The 19,408-nt window shown below is 37.0% G+C and overlaps 2 protein-coding genes across 3 annotated transcripts in view; one reads left to right on the top strand and one right to left on the bottom strand.

The window, feature by feature from the left end:
• Window positions 1-1,102: 1,102 nt before the first annotated feature.
• cyp19a1b (cytochrome P450, family 19, subfamily A, polypeptide 1b) lies at window positions 1,103-7,130 on the top strand. Its single transcript, XM_084095772.1, has 10 exons — window positions 1,103-1,238; window positions 3,043-3,207; window positions 3,288-3,438; window positions 3,776-3,930; window positions 4,010-4,186; window positions 4,666-4,780; window positions 5,191-5,302; window positions 5,383-5,545; window positions 5,782-6,023; window positions 6,728-7,130. The coding sequence occupies exons 2-10, from the start codon at window positions 3,063-3,065 to the stop codon at window positions 6,992-6,994; spliced, it is 1,527 nt and encodes a 508-aa protein (XP_083951898.1). The 5' UTR covers window positions 1,103-1,238; window positions 3,043-3,062; the 3' UTR covers window positions 6,995-7,130.
• Window positions 7,131-8,203: 1,073 nt separating this feature from the next.
• The window catches only part of ap4e1 (adaptor related protein complex 4 subunit epsilon 1), a 15,507-nt gene continuing 4,302 nt past the window's right edge, over window positions 8,204-19,408 (bottom strand). Inside the window, exons 4-21 of one of the 2 annotated variants that reach the window (XM_084095753.1) lie at window positions 18,853-18,953; window positions 18,653-18,774; window positions 17,716-17,875; window positions 16,793-16,959; window positions 16,625-16,698; window positions 16,423-16,545; window positions 15,428-15,537; window positions 15,214-15,353; window positions 14,717-14,829; window positions 14,493-14,611; window positions 12,911-13,207; window positions 12,449-12,560; window positions 12,136-12,274; window positions 10,857-11,103; window positions 10,222-10,731; window positions 9,944-10,134; window positions 8,643-8,806; window positions 8,204-8,524 (exon numbers count right to left, since the gene is read on the bottom strand). In XM_084095753.1, coding sequence (XP_083951879.1) covers window positions 8,364-8,524; window positions 8,643-8,806; window positions 9,944-10,134; window positions 10,222-10,731; window positions 10,857-11,103; window positions 12,136-12,274; window positions 12,449-12,560; window positions 12,911-13,207; window positions 14,493-14,611; window positions 14,717-14,829; window positions 15,214-15,353; window positions 15,428-15,537; window positions 16,423-16,545; window positions 16,625-16,698; window positions 16,793-16,959; window positions 17,716-17,875; window positions 18,653-18,774; window positions 18,853-18,953 — 3,050 coding nt within the window. In that variant the 3' untranslated portion in view covers window positions 8,204-8,363. The remainder of the gene's footprint in view (window positions 8,525-8,642; window positions 8,807-9,943; window positions 10,135-10,221; window positions 10,732-10,856; window positions 11,104-12,135; window positions 12,275-12,448; window positions 12,561-12,910; window positions 13,208-14,492; window positions 14,612-14,716; window positions 14,830-15,213; window positions 15,354-15,427; window positions 15,538-16,422; window positions 16,546-16,624; window positions 16,699-16,792; window positions 16,960-17,715; window positions 17,876-18,652; window positions 18,775-18,852; window positions 18,954-19,408) is intronic. The other variant, XM_084095754.1, reaches the window with a different exon arrangement.

The raw sequence follows: 19,408 nt of genomic DNA, 5'->3' as shown, positions 1-19,408 counted from the left end.
ACATGGCGTGGACGAATCTTATACGCATATTATAGTTAACTAAAAACCGTAAACTAAAATTTCACTTTATTTCTTGTGAACTGAAATAAAACAAATATTAAAAACTTAAACTTTATTTCAGCTAGCTGCCAAAACACCATTTAGTTTTCTTCTGTGGTGGATCCGATAATTTGCAATCCTTAATAAAATCTGCTTCTTATGATGCAGTGTATCAAATAAATAAATAATGAATATATTAGTTTTTCGCTTATGACAAATAGTCCTTTACACGTAAAAAATGCAATGAACATTTTTAATTTATATATTCTCTTACAGGTTCAATGTTGCAAGGACTCCTGAGTGACAGGAAGTTTTATCATTAACGAATACCAAAATCCCTCCATTTTTGTCACTGTAGGTTTTTCTTGTGTTTCTATGAAAAGAGAGAAGCCACAACTTACAAGAATAGACTGATGAGAATGTATGTTTCCACAAACACCAGTGAAATAAACAAAAATATAATGGTGACCAATCAAAATTGGTATAACAGAGAGCAATTTAATTATTCAGAACATTACACAAGAGATTTCAATGAACATGTTACTTAAAGTAGACAGCATGTCTTATTGTGAACTCAATCTTGCACTGCACTTGCAAAAAAAAAAAACATCTTGATTAGATTCCAGTTTAAATGGAAGCAAATTTGTAAAGTTCACGTTATAAAATGTATTCTTGCGAACTTTAAGAAGCTGAATGAGTGCTCACATTTCTTAGGCAACATTATGTCACATCTTTGGTAGATAAAAGCTCATTCACTCCTGCAGTTCTGGGTCAATCTGACCTGCTTTTATTAAAGGCCCTTCAGGGAATGAATGACAGCGGATTTGGAAGCAAGACAAAAGGTCAATGACCCCCTGAAAAAATAACAAGTGGGGGGAAAAGATGTGTGTTTGGCATGAAAGATCTAACATTGCCCATTTGATGCGGTTTTCTTCTGGAGATTAAGAAAGGCTCCATAATCGTTTCATTGTTCGGGTCTGGACATGTCCGGTGGACTGCTTTGGGCTTTCAATTGCACTTAACAAGCAAAATCAAGGGTGTATCCTGGCAACCGGGGATTTTAAACAGCTTTAAAACTTGGGGAAAGAATATATATTGGGGTAAAGCTACTGAACTTCGGAATGATGGGAGCATGCAAACGGCAAGACTGAGCTACCGAACGGCACATTTAGAAATGAAACGGATGCAGATCTAAAGAGGTGAGTGTGTTTGTTATATTACTCCACTGGAACTCAGTTTATTCAGTTGATGCTAATTCAATAGAGCTGGAATTTCTCTGCTGGACTGGTTTCTCTGAAATCAAATTAAGTTTTCATATGGTTTATTGAAGTACAGGACACAAAGCTCTTGCATAATGACTTTTGAAACCAATTCAAGGATATGAACAATGTTTTATTAAGTTTTTAAGCTTATGAAATTTAATAGTGCACTTTGTTGTTTCTTCTGTGGATATACACTGCCCGGCCAAAACAAAAAAAGTCGCTGTTTGGATTTAAACAGGCAAATGCTTAAGATTGGATCATTATTGCAGTGATTATTATGTTTCTAGAATGTTATATGTTTGGCAACAGTTCTTCTAACCCTGATTGATGGAGTGTGTAGCTTTTCATTTCAAAAACAACCATGTAGGAAGACACAACATGAATCAGGCTCAGATTGTGAAAGAATGGTTGTGAGGATCATGAAGAATCATTTTCACACATGAATCGGCTCCGCTGAGTCCAGATCTTAAACTCACTGAAAGTCTTTGGGATGTGCTGGAGGAGACTTTACAGAGCGCTGGACTCTTGCATTGTCAATACAAGATCTTGACAAAAAACTGATGCACCTCTTGATGGAAATAAATGTTGCGATGTTATTTCCATCAAGAGGAGCATACATTTTTTGGTCAAGATCTTGACAATGCAAGCAATAGAACCGGGTAACTCTAGCAATGTGGTCTGTTAAATTTAACTGATCCTCAAGGTTATGGTAAAAGTCATGGATGATGAACCTAGCTGAATGGAGAAGTTGTGATGAAGTGTTGGATTGGCTGAGACCACAACCAGCTCTGTCTTCGCAAGGGTGATAGGCCTAGATGCAAGCAGCCACTGTCGGATCCTCTGGCTGGAATGAAAGGTAGAGTTGTCAGCCATCAGCATAACAGTGATAGGAAAAGACAAGTGGTCCAAGCACTGAGCCCTGAGGCACCCAAGTAGCTAGATATTACGACTTAAGACACCTCACCCCTCCACAACACCCTAAAGGACCAGAGAGGTAAGACTTGAACCACTGGAGTGTGGTTTCGAGGATGCCCTTTGTCATGAGGATTGACAGGAGGATCTGGTGAACATTGAGTGGAACAACACTGACTCTTCTTCCTGTAAAAATGCTGTTTTTAAAAATTTTACCCACACGGCTTTAACATTTAAAGAAAACAAAGTGGAAGTCTATTCAGTGCTAAGTTACTTTATCTACAGTATTTGTGCAATTCTTGCTAATTTCCTGACCAGTGATTTGTAATTAAAATGGTTAAGACCATTAAAAGACTACTAAATATACTGTTTTAATGAGTGTTAAAAAAAAACAAAACACTAATCACTCCATTGCAACACTTGAATGACGAGTGACGTCTGCCTAGACGCTTCACTGACCCACATGGTTTACGTGACGTCAGCGTCATGTCATTGATTAACAACTAAATTACCCAGAATACCTTGTTTTGGCAAAGCTCTACAGTTGCATGTATCCTTTGTAGAGAGAAGATCTCCAGAATGCAACACAACAAGCTCTGTGGACAAAATATATCCAAGATGGCGGATAAAACTTAGAGAAATGTTGATATCATTCAATGCATAGTATAAATTAATATAGTTAAAAAAGCATATTTTACACAAAAAACATGCCATTTATTTTTATAGTTAAGACCATTACATCATTAGCTTAGCAACATGCTAACAGCAAACTATTGCAGTGTATACAGTGCAGTTTCCAATATTTTAAGATACTTCAATATATATTTAGGTGCATCTGTAGATGACTTGATGATGGAGCAGGTCATCGAGGGTACGGTAAACATCGCCGCTGCGGTGCGGGGAACGTTACTGGTGCTGACGGGGACGTTACTGCTGATTCTGCTGCACAGAATATTTAGAGCCAAGAACTGGAAGAACCAATCAGCAGTCCCAGGTGAGTTAAAACCAATTAGATTCACTGGGAGCAACCTACCAACTGGTTCCACTAGGTGTGATGTGCTTGGTGTTTGTCAGGTCCTGGCTGGTGGTTGGGTCTCGGCCCGGTTCTGAGCTACAGTAGGTTCCTGTGGATGGGGATTGGCACTGCATGCAACTACTACAACGAAAAATATGGCAGCATTGCTCGGGTTTGGATCAACGGAGAAGAGACCTTAATACTCTGCAAGCAAGTTCTCAAAATCTCATGTCTAACAAATTACTGCAGATTTAGACTCTCTTTATATTCATATAATATATAGCCAATATGTTGCGTTAGATATTGATTGCTTTCATGAACAGAAGTCCTGTCCAGATCTGGTCATGAAATTTGTTGTTCATTTCATAATTCGAAAAATTGCTCAAGAGCGCACCCTATGGGGTAGAAAAATTGTTATCTGGTACAGTCTGCTACTCCAGTCCATAATGCCAAATTATGTGTTGACTCAAATGAGGAGTGCAATGCATGAGGGCACAATTTTGGATGGGGTCAAATTTTAGTGTAAAAAAACCTAAAACTGTTTCAGGTCCTCCGCCGTGTATCATGTTCTGAAGAGCAATAATTACATCGGGAGGTTTGCCAGTACTAAAGGTCTGCAGTGCATCGGCATGTTTGAACAAGGCATCATCTTCAACAGCAACATCACACTGTGGAAGAAAGTGAGAACATATTTCACCAAAGGTGGGTGTTATTCACTGGTCTCAGATTATTAGTTCCTACAGAGAATCATGCAGAATCTATTGTTTATGTGTTTGTGCAGCTCTTACAGGTCCAGGTCTCCAGAAGTCAGTAGATGTGTGCGTCAGCGCCACCAACAAACAGCTTGACGTCCTGCAGGAGTTCATGGACTGCTCTGGACACGTGGACGTACTCAATCTTCTGCGCTGTATTGTGGTGGACGTTTCCAATAGACTCTTCCTAAAAATCCCACTGAGCGGTCAGCCTGCAACACAAGCATTTGATTATTATTATTATTCTTTCGATCTGATTGGTCTGATTATATCTATTACCAGAGGAGAAGGCTGTGAAACCCTGGATCATGCTGTGAAATTATATAACCTTGACATTTAAGATCAATATGGATGACCTTGGAAAGTTATATATTTGAATATTTCACAGTACACTCTTAAAAATAAATGTTCTTTATTAGCATCTATGGTTCCAGCCTTTAACATCCATCAAATCTTTCCATTCCTCAAATGGTTCTTTCTAGTGGAAAAAGGTTATTTTTAGAGTATTAAAATGTTATTCACACTAAGGAAAGATGGGTCTTTTAAGAATGCCCATTGAAAGGTTCTTTGGGGAAACAAAAATGTTTCTTTTATGGCATCACTGAGAAAAAAAAAAACCCTTTTAGAACCATTATTTAAAAAATGTAAGATCACTAACTCCTCTCTTTATATGTGTTCAATGCAGAGAAAGACTTGCTGATAAAGATCCATCGGTATTTCAGTACCTGGCAGACAGTTCTCATTCAGCCAGATATTTTCTTCAGACTGGACTTTGTGTACAAAAAACACCACCTGGCAGCGTGAGTCCACCTCAGACTTAACTGAGTTTATCCTTTGTATATGCTATCAAGGTCTTTAAACCAAAAACAACCATTTTACACTCTCTCTGACCTGTAGAAGTGACTTTTTGCAATTTTTGTTACTGCACCTTTAAGGATTATGCAAATTATCTCTACTTTGATTGGTGGGTATTCTGGTAACAGCAAAAAAGTCATTTTATCAAGAATTTTGCACATCTGAACATGATTTGGAGGGCATTTTGGAAAAGGGCATGTGGTTGAAAGGATTGGGTGGTCAAATTTGGTGGCAGAGATTCAGAAATCACTAAAAGCACCATGAAATCTTCTTACGCAGTACTTTTGTTTTTAAAAATATCTAGATTAATCTTTTTTTTCTTCATGCATCCCCTTTAAGAAGTGTTTCCTTGCAGAAAAGAGCTGCAGGATGAAATGGAAAAGCTTGTGGAGCAGAAGCGACAGGCCATCAATAACACGGAGAAGCTGGATGAGACGGACTTTGCAACGGAGCTTATATTTGCTCAGGTGTGTTCACAAACACGTGCTCTTCATTTCTGTACCATCTCCTTCATTAACGCAACAGAACGTGTTGACTGTGTCTGTAGAACCACGGCGAGCTGTGTGCGGATGACGTGAGGCAGTGTGTGCTGGAGATGGTGATCGCCGCTCCAGACACGCTCTCCATCAGTCTGTTCTTCATGCTTCTGCTACTGAAGCAGAACTCTGCCGTGGAAGAGCAGATAGTACAGGAGATACGGTCTCAGATAGGTACAGTAAACCTTTCGCGAGACAATTCAACCTAATGAGGTTTAAGGTGGTCAACATGGCGATTGGAACATGGTAGCTAAGCCCAAGATGGTCTACCAGGTCAGTCTTGGCCCCAACAGCTAGTAGTCCAATCTAGACCAGCTAGAAACCATCAGAAACCGGTTTTAACTGGATTTTCCATAAGAAGTGATTCTTTGTGCATGATAAAAGATGTACAACACTTCTTGTCCTCTCAGGTGAGCGGGACGTACAGTCGGCCGACCTGCAGAACCTGAACGTGCTAGAGCGCTTCATCAAGGAGTCTCTGAGGTACCATCCGGTGGTGGACTTCATCATGAGACGAGCTCTGGAGGACGACCACATCGATGGCTACCGGGTGGCAAAGGGGACAAACCTCATCCTGAACATCGGACGCATGCACAAGTCCGAGTTCTTCAAAAAACCCAATGAATTCAACTTGGAGAACTTTGAGAACAGCGTAAGTACTGGGAGAAGATCAAATAAGATCATACAAACCTGGATATAAAGGGTTTTTTTCTGCATAAATTGGTGCATTTGTTGATTTTTTACCAATTATTCATATTCTTTCACAAATATCCAAATATGTTGTACATTTTTCCAAAAACAGAGTGAACAATACTGATCTGTGAAACTAGAAAATAAGCATATTCTGGAGGGAAAGTGAAAAAATAAGTGAAATCTCAAATATCCTTCAAAAAAGTACCATGGTATTACAATGTTTTTTCTTTCTATCTATCTATCTATCTATCTATCTATCTATCTATCTATCTATCTATCTATCTATTCTTTTTTCTTGGGAACTAACTCAAATAAAACAAATTTAAGTTGCTTTATATTTTATTTGACTTCAGTTGACGAATATTTTATTTCAAGTAATGAAAATGTTTCTTTATTGTTTTAGTTTTCGTAAATGATAATAACCCTGAGAAATACCATGGCAATAATATGGTATTCTTTGAACCATGTATACCTTTTGATACCATGTAAATGGCCCTAAATATGAATACAGTCATCATATATATATAAAAAAAATAAAAAAAAAGTACTATGGTGATACCTTATAGTTTTCCTTAAAGTAAATACCTTTATATATGAAAATGGGTATTACCATATAATACCATTACTTTACTATGGTGCCATTACTCTCTACTTCTCTCTAAGGTTCCCAGTCGTTACTTCCAGCCGTTCGGCTGCGGCCCGCGGGCCTGCGTTGGGAAGCACATAGCCATGGTTATGACGAAGGCCATCCTGGTGACTCTGTTGTCGAGGTTCACGGTTTGTCCTCGTCACGGCTGCACCATCAGCACCATCAAACAGACCAACAACCTCTCCATGCAGCCCGTAGAAGAGGATCCCGACTGCCTGGCCATGCGCTTCATCCCACGAGCTCAGAACACCAGCGGAGAAACAACGACCAGCCAAACCTGAAAGCGACAGACGCAAATCACACACCAGTGTTATTTTTTCCATTTATATACTATTCTGATATACCGAAGAAAAAACACATGAAGTTATTTCCTTTTACCTAAAAGCTTTACACTGGGTCATCACATTAAGATCACATTTCTATTATTTTTGACTTAATAAACACAAACTTCAGTTGAACTTACCTCAAACTTAATGTCACAAACAAGTAGGCCTGCGGTAACTTCACACACAGGTATTATATGGATGTCAACATAGACATAATGACTTTAAAGTGCACCTTTAAAGTGTTCTAGCTAGTTTAAAAAAGCAAACACACGAAAAGTAGTTTGTTGACAGGCAATGGCAGAGACAACAAAACCATTTGAATTATCTGTTTGATCATGTGTACTGATCTTTACATTGTACTAATCTACTGTACAGAACTTTAACTCATATTTTGTGTTAAGTGATTATAGGAAATAATTCTAGTACCTTATTTACCGTAGTAAATGTATAATCTGTATACATCTGTAATGCTAATGCTAATGGTTAGTTCCAAGCTAACCATGTAAAAGGTCAACATGAAATGGCAATCACATCCTATTTTACTTCCATAATGTGATGTTTTTCTGAGTTAAATAGTAGATTGAATGAGAAAAGCAATTGATTGGATGGTGAAAAGTGGACGTTAGATAAAAGAACGGAGGAAGGGGCTGAAAATGAGGGCTTGGTAACGTCAATCAGAAAGGAAGATGCTCTAGAGATATGAAAGATTATGATGACAAACATTTTCCTTTCGAATAATGTTCAATTAACCATTTAAAATACGAAAAGTGCCATGAGTTGAGAAAGTAAATGAGGTAAATTTTTATTTCATGTTGTTTTATAAAAATAACCTACAGTAATCATAGTTTGAGGTTGATTATATTAAGCATCTCTGAGGAGATTCTATTAAATATTAAGACAATATTTAATAGAACAAATAGTATAAATATTTAATAAACATGCAATATTTCCATTATTATAAAGATAATAACAAAAGTATTTGATGGCCATGTATGCACTGCTTTTTTAGAATATGCAAAACTACTTTTTCCACTCTAATAAATTGTCAAGTCAATAAAATGACACTTTTAAAACAATTTTAAAGGCATATTTCTTTTTTTCCCCCTCGAAACACTGAAGAGTGAGTATACCAACCAGAACAGACCAAACCACAGGCTGCAAATGTTTAAAATCAATAAATACTTTTTACTATATGTACTTGTAAGTGTGTACAAAAAAATATATATCATTCAAATTAAGACACGCAATACACAGGTATTGCTTTCAAACAGTCATTGCACGACGCCTGAACACATTTAGTCCAGGAGCTCAGGGTGTTCCTGTGTTAGAGTCCTGCGAGAGCTCTCTGGCAGTGGTACATGATGCAGTCTGGGAGAGAAGGATGAGGAGAGCGCAGCCACACGGCCAGAGCCGAGCCGTTCACTCTGCAGTGCAGGAGACAGGGGGCGCCACTGAGCAGACGGCACGCTACGATTCCCTCGGAGCCTGAAAGAACCACACGCAATTGTTTACAGAGAGTGTAAATTACAGTCAATTATGGTGCAAAATAAAAAAATTAAAGGTGATAAAATAACTGTAGGATGGGAGCTATTGTTGTGTTTACCGATGATGTCCACTACATGTAGCTGTAGGGCGTCTTTGAGAGCGTTCAGGGTGGTTTTGAGCGGGTCTCCACCAGCATCTGTCAGCAGTTTCAGATTCTGTTTGACGTCATGTGACAGAGACAGCCAGAGTTTCCCATATTCCTCTGTGGTTATAACCAAAGGCCTGTGTGTGCAGAGAGAAATGAGTTCATTAAAACACAGCCACACTCGGTCACAAAGCTCCAAACAAAACTAATTGTATTTGTATTTCACTTTCATTTTGTATTTAGTGGAGGAAAAAAAACAGCAACCTGAAATTTGTTTATTTTTTTGTTTTTAACGCCATGCCAGCTTCTGTGGATATTTTTTATGGCGAAAAAAATGCATGGAAAAACTAAATCAGGTTTTTTACAATTTATTGTATGCTAAAAAACACAAACTATATTTGGTTTAACTTTGGTTCAAAATTTCTTCAACAGAGTCAAATTTTATAAAACCAGTACAATCTAATAAAACATGCTTCAATGATAAAGAGTTTTGACAGAAACATCGCAATTTGCATGTCTTTAGCCTCACCTACAGGAGTTTATGAAGGATGACAAATATTTCTTCTACACTTTACATTAAGCAACCAAACAAACATATATGAGGAATAATTACTATAGATATGAATGTTTTTCAGACAGGTACAATGGTGCATATATTAAGATTATTATAGATAACTAAAACCATAAAACCTTATTTTCATTTAGTTTAACTAGATGTGCTAAAATGACTAAATCTGATGTTATTAAAAATTAGATAAAGATTTAGTAATTAGTGTGTTTTTGTCTATATATGTAAAATGTATAAAACACAAAAATCAAGCGAATGCAAAGTATTAACAAAAATTATAATAGTTCCTTATTAATTATTTTAATATCTTATTACTTTTTTTAATTAATGTATTATTTATTATAATTACATATTTTTTTATTAATTATTAGTTATTTTATTGAAAACCTTACAAGTGTCATTTAGCATTTCGACCATTGATTTAGAGTGAATGCCATTAAAAAATAATAATAATAATAATAATATTTACAAGCTTTTAATATATATTTGTACATTTATTTATGCTAAATTAAATTCTACAAAGGTAATTGGCCAAAATTAAATTAAATTTATTTATGCTAATTAAATTCTACAAAGTTAATCAAATCACTTACTCCATTTTTTTGTTAGTAATAATTTCTAAATTATTTAATAAAATAAAAAAAACAATGTGTCTTAATTGTTTAAGAATAAATAAGTAAGGTATGTGTTTTCAGACACGCGTTACCTGATAAAGTCCGTTGTGGACAGTGTCCCAGAGAAAGGGAGTGTGTTTGTGTGTCCTGGCTGTGTTTGATAAGAGACGGTCCCGGTAAAGGACACGTTTGTGTGAGGCTCGTCCATCAGCAGAGCGTAATGACACACAGACGTACTCTTGCCCTCCAGACAGTCTACGACATTCCCTCTCAAACTAGCCGTCTAGGACAGAAGATTGACATTTTGCATTATATCTCATATGCTGTGATTATATATAAACACACACACACACACACACACATTACACACCTCCAGCTCCTCACAGGTCAGCTGCACTGCAACATCTTTTATCACAGTTTCCGTGCAGTTACATATGAAGATGACGAGCAGCAAAGCTTCATCTCTGAACATACGGCAGGAGGCCAGAGACAGGCTGGGGTCAGAGGTCAGGCTGATGACATCAGAGTGAGGTAGGTCTTTGATTTCAGAGGGTAACAGCGCGGTCAGATCAGAAGACACAGACGGAGGATGTCTGTCCTGTATCGTGTTGGGCCGCACTATAACCATATCGCTGCCCAGTATCTGAGACGTGTTTGCGCGCCGTTCTCCTTCCGCGTGTTTGTTCTGACTCAGCCCATTGGCTGTTGTGGATGTGACAGGCTCCTCCTCCAGCAAACTGCCATACAGGAAGCTGTCAGTCTTGCTATGCGAGGAGCAGGAGGAGAAGTCTGAGGATCTCTCGCTGGTGCCTGATGATGATGACTCATGTGGGCGGGGCTTTTTCCGAAAGCGAGGGGGCGGGGCTTCGGATTTTCCCAGCTGAGAGGAAACGGAACAATTAGCATTTACACTACAAATGCAAAGCATTTCCGACTACTTCTGAATGTGGTTTGAGTTGAATTAGACCTGCGTACTTGTTTTACAAGATAAAATCATTTTCTCACCAGAGATATGGAGCTTTGGGTTCCCAATCCAACAAACAAAGAGGAAGCCAGCTGCTGTTTGTCCTGGTTTCGCGTTGATGGCTCCGGTTGCGGCTCTATTCGCTCTGCTGCCTCCTGCTGGCCGGAGGGATGAACTGCAATGCCGGGTTCGTCCACTGGAGGTGCTGTTGCTGCGGTTTCTTTTTGTGGAAGATACCCATCTTTCCCCCAAACTCTCTTCACACCCTCAAGAATCAGAGTGCTGGACCTGAATCAAACCGTAATATTATGAGATATTATTACAATTTTAAATAACCGTCTTCTATTTGAATATATTGTAAAATGTAATTTATTCCTGTAATGCAAAGCTGAATTTTCAGCATCATTACTCCAGTCTTCAGTGTCACATGATCCTTCAGAAATCATTCTAATATGATTATTATCAAAACAGTTCCTTCTTCATATTTTTGTGGACACAGTGATATTTCAGGATTCTTTGATGCATAGAAAGTTCAAAAGAACAACATTTATTTGAAATAAAAGTCTTTTGCAACATTATAAATGTCTTTACTGTCACTTTTGATCAATTTAATGCATCCTTGCTAGGGGTGTAACGATACCCTCATGTCACGATTTGATACATATCACGATACTTAACTCACGATACGATAATATTGCGATACTCTAAGACATGATAAAAGGTTAGCAAAAAATTAACTGTTGATGAAAATGCTAAATTTGGTATTACATTGTGTGTGTAAATGAATAGACTTGGACTTGGTGCTGGAAACCCAAAGCACAGGACAATAGAGACACCAGAATAACAATATTCATGATTCTGAAGATGAAAATACAGAATTATTTTAGATGAATATGCTTGAACTCTTTCACAGACTAGATATATTTAAAATAATGGACACTTTTTACTGGTAACAAGTTAGGTTCATCTGGCATTATCAGGACACACAAATATTCCCCCATTGCATTATTATACATTATATTCAACATTATATACAGTAGTTTAATGTAGTACTGACACTAAAACTCTGTAAACCTGCATTTTTTCTCTCACACAGTAATTTTTATTTTGGGTGAACTACACACAATATATATTGTCACTATCCACGATACATATTGTTGGATTTTTGTATTGCGATATATTGTGACACGATATATTGTTACACCCCTAATCCTTGCTGAATAAAAGTATCTCTTTAAAAAAACAAAAAAACATTTGTACTGCCTCCATACTTTTTAGCAGTTGTGAACAACCAAGACAGCGTGCCACTCGGGTACCCACCCTTCCTTCTGAGAGAGTTCAGTGCTGTTTCCCGAAAGTCCTGAACTGACGGACAGTAGTGTTGGAGACTGTCTATCAGTGATGCTACATGATGATAAACTTACAGGCAGAGAAAAACTGTACGGCTCCAGATTCAGTGCTGGAAAAAAAGGTCAGTCATACAAGTTTGGGATGACATAAGGATGAGCAAATGACAATAAAATGTGAATTCTTGGGTGAACTATCCCTTTAAGGGCAGGATAAACAAACATGTGGTAAACTATAGAGTTTACTATGGTATAAATACCCAGATGAGGGTTAATAATGGCTGTACCTCTCTCCTCAGAAAGCTCTTCTTGTCTCTGATGAGGAGGTTTATAAGGTGCGGCTCCTGCGGCCAAAGCCTCCGACACGAACCCATCCAGAAATGACAGAGAAGAGTCGACCTGTGTAGAGACATGAGTGCTCAAAACGTGCCTTCTGAACAAAAACGGCCCTTCAAAAGTTTGGGGTCAGTATGACTTTTTTATTTTTTACTTTTATACAACAAGGACGCATTAAACTGATCAAAAGTGACAGTAAAGACATTTATAATGATACAAAAGATTTCTATTTCCAATAAATGCTGTTCTTTTAAACTCTTCCGCAACAAAATGTATCACTTTCCACAAAAATATGAAGCAGCACATACAAATAAACGTGAATTGAAGTGAACTGAACTTAGAGTGCTCTAAATCTGGCAGATTTAAGTGTGAAAACACTCTTAACAAGAGGAACGTGTCATCATGCCTGTTACCTCCATGCTGTCCCAGGGCGCTCCACGGGGAAGCACACACTCCTGGAGCTGTGAGTCCCGGCTGAGGTGACGCAGCTCCTGCGCCTGCTGACGGAGGATCGTGTCCTGCGAGGACGAAAGGCTCTCGGCCAGCTCCAGGATCAGGTCTGTCTGGCCCTCGGGGATCTTGGTCAGGGCCGACAGAATCCAGACCCGCGTCTCTGAGCTCACGCTTCTCTCATCCAGCAGCTTCGTCAGGAGTCGGATGACCTCGCGCTGGTCCACACACTCTTGCAGGTGAGAGTATTCTCCAAGAACCTGAATACACACACACACAGAAAATCTTGTGAGTTTCCAGAAGAACACGGATTCATCTTTTATCATTCATTTCAAAGGAAACTGACACCTGAAGTTCCTATATATATATATATATATATATATATATATATATATATATATATATACAGACCCTTTCCAAAAAATTTGAATATCATGGAAAAGTGTATTTATTTCCATAATTCCATTCAAAACATTAAAATTCCATAGATTATAGATTCAGGGCCCACAACTTAAACGATTTCAAGTATTTAGTTGTTTATTTGTACATAATTTGGGCTTCCAACTCATAAAACCCACGAAAACAGGATTTCAAAAAATTAGAAGCCCAAATTTTGTACAAATAAACAACTAAATACTTGAAATCGTTTAAGTTGTGAGCCCTGAATCTATAATCTATGGAATTTTAATGTTTTGAATGGAATTATGGAAATAAATACACTTTTCCATGATATTCTCATTTTTTGGAAAGGGTCTGTATATATATATATATATGAAGACATTCTTTTATCTATATAATATCTATAATAGCATAAAAAAGCATATTATGTTTGCAACATTAAATTATATAGTTAATATGAACTGATGCTAAATTGTAAAAAAGTCCATTGTTACATTTTAGTAATTTATTAAAATTATTTAATAATATTAATTAAATAGCTAAATTAATAAAATTGCCTAATAAGGTGCAATATAAATAAATTAGTGCTGTCGAATCGATTAATCGTATATATTATGTAAACACAAACTTTTATGTTTGATGCGATTAATCGTGATTAATCGATTTGACAGCACTAAAATAATTGTGATTTGACTTAATAGAAAGTGTCCTAACTGTTTAATATTAAATAAGTGAGAAAACAGTCCACATATAACACTTACTAAGCACCAAATAACAGTACAAACAGGATTTTGTGGGTAAATAAAACAGCATATTGTATAATCCATCTGTCGTAACTTTCACTTCATCAGAAAATTCACCTTCAGAGGTTTAATTCTAATCTTTTTTCATCCTCCAAATACGAGGATTTTTTACATTTTATACATGAATGTATTTATTTAATGAGTCAATTTATTTTAGGATTATTCTTTCTGGTAACGCTTTATTATTTTACAGTGTCCTTGTTACACATGTTACATGTAGTAACTATAGTATTAACTATAAATTATGCATAATTACATGCAACTAACCCTAAACCAAACCTAATCCTAACCCTGACCCTATAGTAAGGGTTATATCTATAGTTCAATCTTATTTTGTACACACCCAGCTCATGACCTGAAGGAAGTGTTGGGGCAGATGAGAAGCGTCCCCCTTCAGCACCGTCAGATACGAGTCGACAGCAAACAGCCGTAACTCATCATCTTCCTCTTTACACTCTGAGCCTGAGGCAAACACACAGAAAAACACACAAACCCCAGGAGGGTGTAAAACAAGGCACCTTCTACCACAGTTCACAGCTCTTCAGATTGCCTACACTTCTCGTTTACCCTCCGCCAGCAGTCGCAGGAAGTTGTTTGGGACGTCCTGTTGCAGCGAATCTCCACCGATGGAAAAAACATCATTCATAGTGTGAATGAACCACGAGTTATCTGGAGCAAACGTAAGGGGTTTTATAGGAACATAAGACGAGATATAAAAGCTCACATACAACAAATGTGTGTTAATTTCATAGAAACTAGTGTATTTTTTATAAACTCTAGTTAGTCTTTTCTTCCCTATTGTGATGCATATTCGAGTGAAACGGCTTCTCAAACAAGAACAAATGTGGGGCGGGGCTTGATTTGGTCCATCTGGAATTGATTGGATGGTTGTGGTTTGCTATTGGTCAATTTCATGTGAGTGACAGATTAAAGGTCACTCAGGTTTGATTAAAGATCATGTGGCATATGAATAAAATAATAATGATGATGTGCACGGATAAATCATTTATAATAATACTGCAATATTCCATTAAACAAACCAATAACTGTCATTAAAAGGATATTTTTCAGCGAGCTCTGCAACTTTTCCAACCAGATGGATGATGGTGTGCTCGTCCTTGCATCTGCGCAGGAAGTCCAGCATCTTCTCAACGATCACGGTCACGTTCTGAGCGTTTGTGATCCTGAACAGCAATTCAAGAGTCTGAGAGAGAAGAGAGTGGAAGAGATGAACAAATCGTTTGATGTTTTGGGGTCTGAGAATGGTCTGCTTGTTACCTCTCTCTTAATCGTGAAATCAGAGTGGTCCAAACACTCAATAATGGTCATCTGATGCTGCAGGGCCAGTTTGGCATCATGCTGGACGACGTACGTCAAGGCTTTCAAACCTGAAAACACACCAAGGAGCAAGGATTAGTTCACTTTCAAAAAATCTTTTGCTGATAATTTACTCACCCTGATGTCATCCAAGATATCCATGTCTTTCTTTCTTCAGTCGAAAAGAAATTAAGGTTTTTGAGGAAAACATTCCAGGATTTTTCTCCATATAATGGACTTCAATGGCAACCAACGGTTTGAAGGTTCAAATGTCCGTCTCAATGCAGCTTCAAAGTCTCGACACGATCCCAGTCGAGAAATAACGGTCTTATCTAGCGAAACAATCGATCGTTTTCTAAAAAAATAAAAATATATAAATACTTTTTAAACACAAATGCTCGTCTTGTACCATCTCTGAGATGTGTCATGTATTACGTCATCAAGTTGGAAAGGTCACGAAAAAAATAAATAATAATAATAATAAATTAAAACAAAGATGTCGGACGATTTTGAAGTTGGAGGAGAAAATGAGATGACATTTTTCGCCCTTCCCTACCTTTTTGAACCGGAGTACACAGACAAATAACTTAATAATTAGCCAATAACCAAAAAACTTAGATGGATGACGTGACGTGTGACCTTTCCAACATGACGCAATGCGTGGCGCATCTCAGAGATGGTACACAACGAGCATTTGTGGTTAAAAAGTATATATATATATTTTTTTTAGAAAATGACCGATCGTTTCGCTAGATGAGACCATTATATGGAGAAAAATCCTGGAATGTTTTCCTCAAAAACCTTAATTTCTTTTCGACTGAAGAAAGAAAGACATGGATATCTTGGATGACATCTCGGTGAGTAAATTATCAGCAACATTTTTTTTGAAAGTGAACTAATCCTTTAAAGCGAGGAGAGGTTAACCAACTAGTGAAAATCAAAAGAAAGAATTTTACCAAGATATTTGAGGTTGATCTTTGGAGACAGAACAAAATTCCCAATGCATCTCGCTGCTTTTTCCAGCAGCTCAGCTTTGGGGTGTATGGTGTAGATGGCCTTCACACACTCATACAGGATTGCTGAAACACACATTATGTGTTAGTTGCATTCATTTTGCTGACGAATTACTGTTCGGTCCATTAGAAGAGATGATTTTACCGTAAGTGATGTTGTGGTTCATTTCCGCTCTGCGCAGAGACTCATCCAGAACTTCATACATCAGCTCACTGGTGCTGGAAAATGAAGAGACACATTTTACATTCGAATTTCAGATGCAGTGTGTGCTTTCCCTGTTTAATACACACTTTTAGTGCATAACGTGAGTACCTTTGGTCTTCTCTCCCGAGCAGCGAGAGGATCCTGAGCAGCTGGATCTGCAGCCACGGCGCAGGAACGTTGTGGTAGTAAAAATCCATCGGGAGTTTCCCACCCACCACCTGCTTCATGATGGCGACGAAACTGCCTGTCAGATCTTTATATCCCTCGGGACTCTCCTGATAAAGACAAAAACATCAGATGTAAGCGGAATACTGCATGACAGGACAAAACTACAGCCACTTCGAACATATTTATTGTTTAATATACAGATGTAGCAACCCGAAAAACTATTTGGAGGCTTAAGCCAATAAAACATATGGGAGCTTGTTTCCATCATGGAATAAAAAATAAAAAAGTGATTGAGACTTTTCATCTCACAATTCAGATTTTGTAACGCACAATTGCGAGAAATAAAGTCAGAATTGCAAGATATAACCTCGCAATATTGAGAAATAAATTGAGAATTGTGAGATATAAAGTCACAATTTGCCAGAAATAAAGTGAGAATTGCAAGATATAAACTCAATTGCGAGAAATAGTCAGAATTGCGAGATATAAATTCGCAATTGCGAGAAAAAGTCATGATTGTAAGATCTCGCAGAAATCTCGCGATTGTGAAATATAAAGTCAGAAGTCGCGTTTATATCTCACAATTCTGACTTTATATTTCGCAATTGCGAGAATTGCAATTTTTTAAATATAAGAGTCAGAACTGTGAGATATAAAGTTGCAATCACTTTTTTATTTTCTTATTCCGTGACGGAAACAAACCTCCATAAATATGAGGTTGTAGCTGGTTGGGTTATGAAAACCTCCGATTAATACGAAAGAAATAATATTTAACTATGAATGGATGCTACTTTGAATTGACTGTATTATAATGGATAAAGATGTTTGCTTGGTTTCATTAATACTGAAATTGAAAGACCAACCCTGATCAGCTGTAGGTAAATGTGTAGTGATGATGTCATGACGCCCGGATCTTTGTCGCACAGGGCCTTACGAAACTTGGCGTGAATGTGCTGGACTTGATTCGGAGCGATAAGATAAAACTTGTACAACGCCAGGACAGCTTTCCTCCGAATGATCTCCCTTCGGACAGGTGAAAAAAAAAACAAGAATATGAGTTATTATTAAATTAGCAATGTTGCCTTGGGAAGTTGAAGTACTAAATTACTATAACTAAAGCTGAAATAAAAAATAAATTAAAGCTATATAGAAATATATATATATATATATATATATATATATATATATATATATATATTTAAAAAAAAGACAATAAAAATGACAAAAATGACTCAAATGAAAAATATAAAAATAAAAGATAAACTAAACCTGAAATAAAAATAAAGCTATATAGAATTATATTTAGCAGAAAATAACAAAGATGACAAAAAAGAAGCACATAAAAAAATGACCAAAATTAAAGCTAAAAATATATTTAAAAAAAGCTAAACTAAAACTGAAATAAAAATAAATTTAAGCTATATAGAAATATTAAACAAAAGACAATAACATGACATAAAAAATGACTACAATTAAAATGAAAACTAAAAATCTAAAAATAAAAGCTAAACTAAAACAGAAATAAAAATAAATTAAATCTATATAAAAACATTTTTTAAATGACAAAAAAGCACATAAATTACTAACATTAAAATGAAAAATAAAAATATAAAAATGAAAGCTAGTTGAAAATATCAATAACTATTTTAATAGTGTATATAAATACTAAAATTACACTATCAGCCATATTTGATATTATACCTAAAAGTCTTATTGACATTTAGATATTTTCCAGTGTTCAAATGAGAAATAACTCTATGATTTGCGTGTATTTCAGAGGAGGGACTCCCGCTGGCTTACTTGGGATGTGACAGCTTGTCTTCCACCAGAGGAAGGACGGCAGGGATCATGTCTTTAGGGAAAACCTGAGCTACAACAGTCAACGCCATGCACGCTTCAATGAGGTTCGTGCTCTGAAGATCCTGCCACATATGTACGACACGTTCAGGCATACACTTCAAGTAATATGTCCGATCAGAAGTAATAAGACACAAGCTCACCTTTAATACTGTGTTTACCAGCAGCAACAGCAACTCATGGCCCTCGCTGAGGAAGAGAGACACTGCGAGGTACCCTGACACCACAAAGAGCACAACAAAATCTAGATAAGGGGTCAAATCACAGACATTCAGGGACCAACATAGATTTTTTTTTTTTTTTCATAAAGAATCTCCACATGGAGATCTGGAATTATAATAACTAGTGCAAAATGCCCGTGCAAAATCAGTTTTTGTGTGTGTTTTTAGTAATTGTTGGTTTGGTGCCCGTGAAAGAGACTGTGAACGCATTGAATTCAGGGAGCAGGCTAGGTTACTACAAATGATGGCCGTGAATAAAATATAATATTCAGAAGTAAACAGTGTAGCTGACAGAGTGTTTATGTCAGAATGTTTATTTTTAAACCACAACCTTCTTGGGGCTTCTTTTACCGATATATTTAAGAAAATGCTATGCTTGAGCAAACAGCTTGTGAATAGGCAACTACAAATGATGCCCGTGAAAGAGACTGTGAACACATTGAATAGGATATGTTTAGTTGGTGAATAGCATAGGCTA

Source organism: Abramis brama (genome assembly GCF_963993115.1).
Source record: "Abramis brama genome assembly, chromosome: 20".
In the NCBI taxonomy this organism is placed as follows: domain Eukaryota; kingdom Metazoa; phylum Chordata; class Actinopteri; order Cypriniformes; family Leuciscidae; genus Abramis; species Abramis brama.
This window is presented reverse-complemented; position numbering and strand designations above follow the sequence as displayed.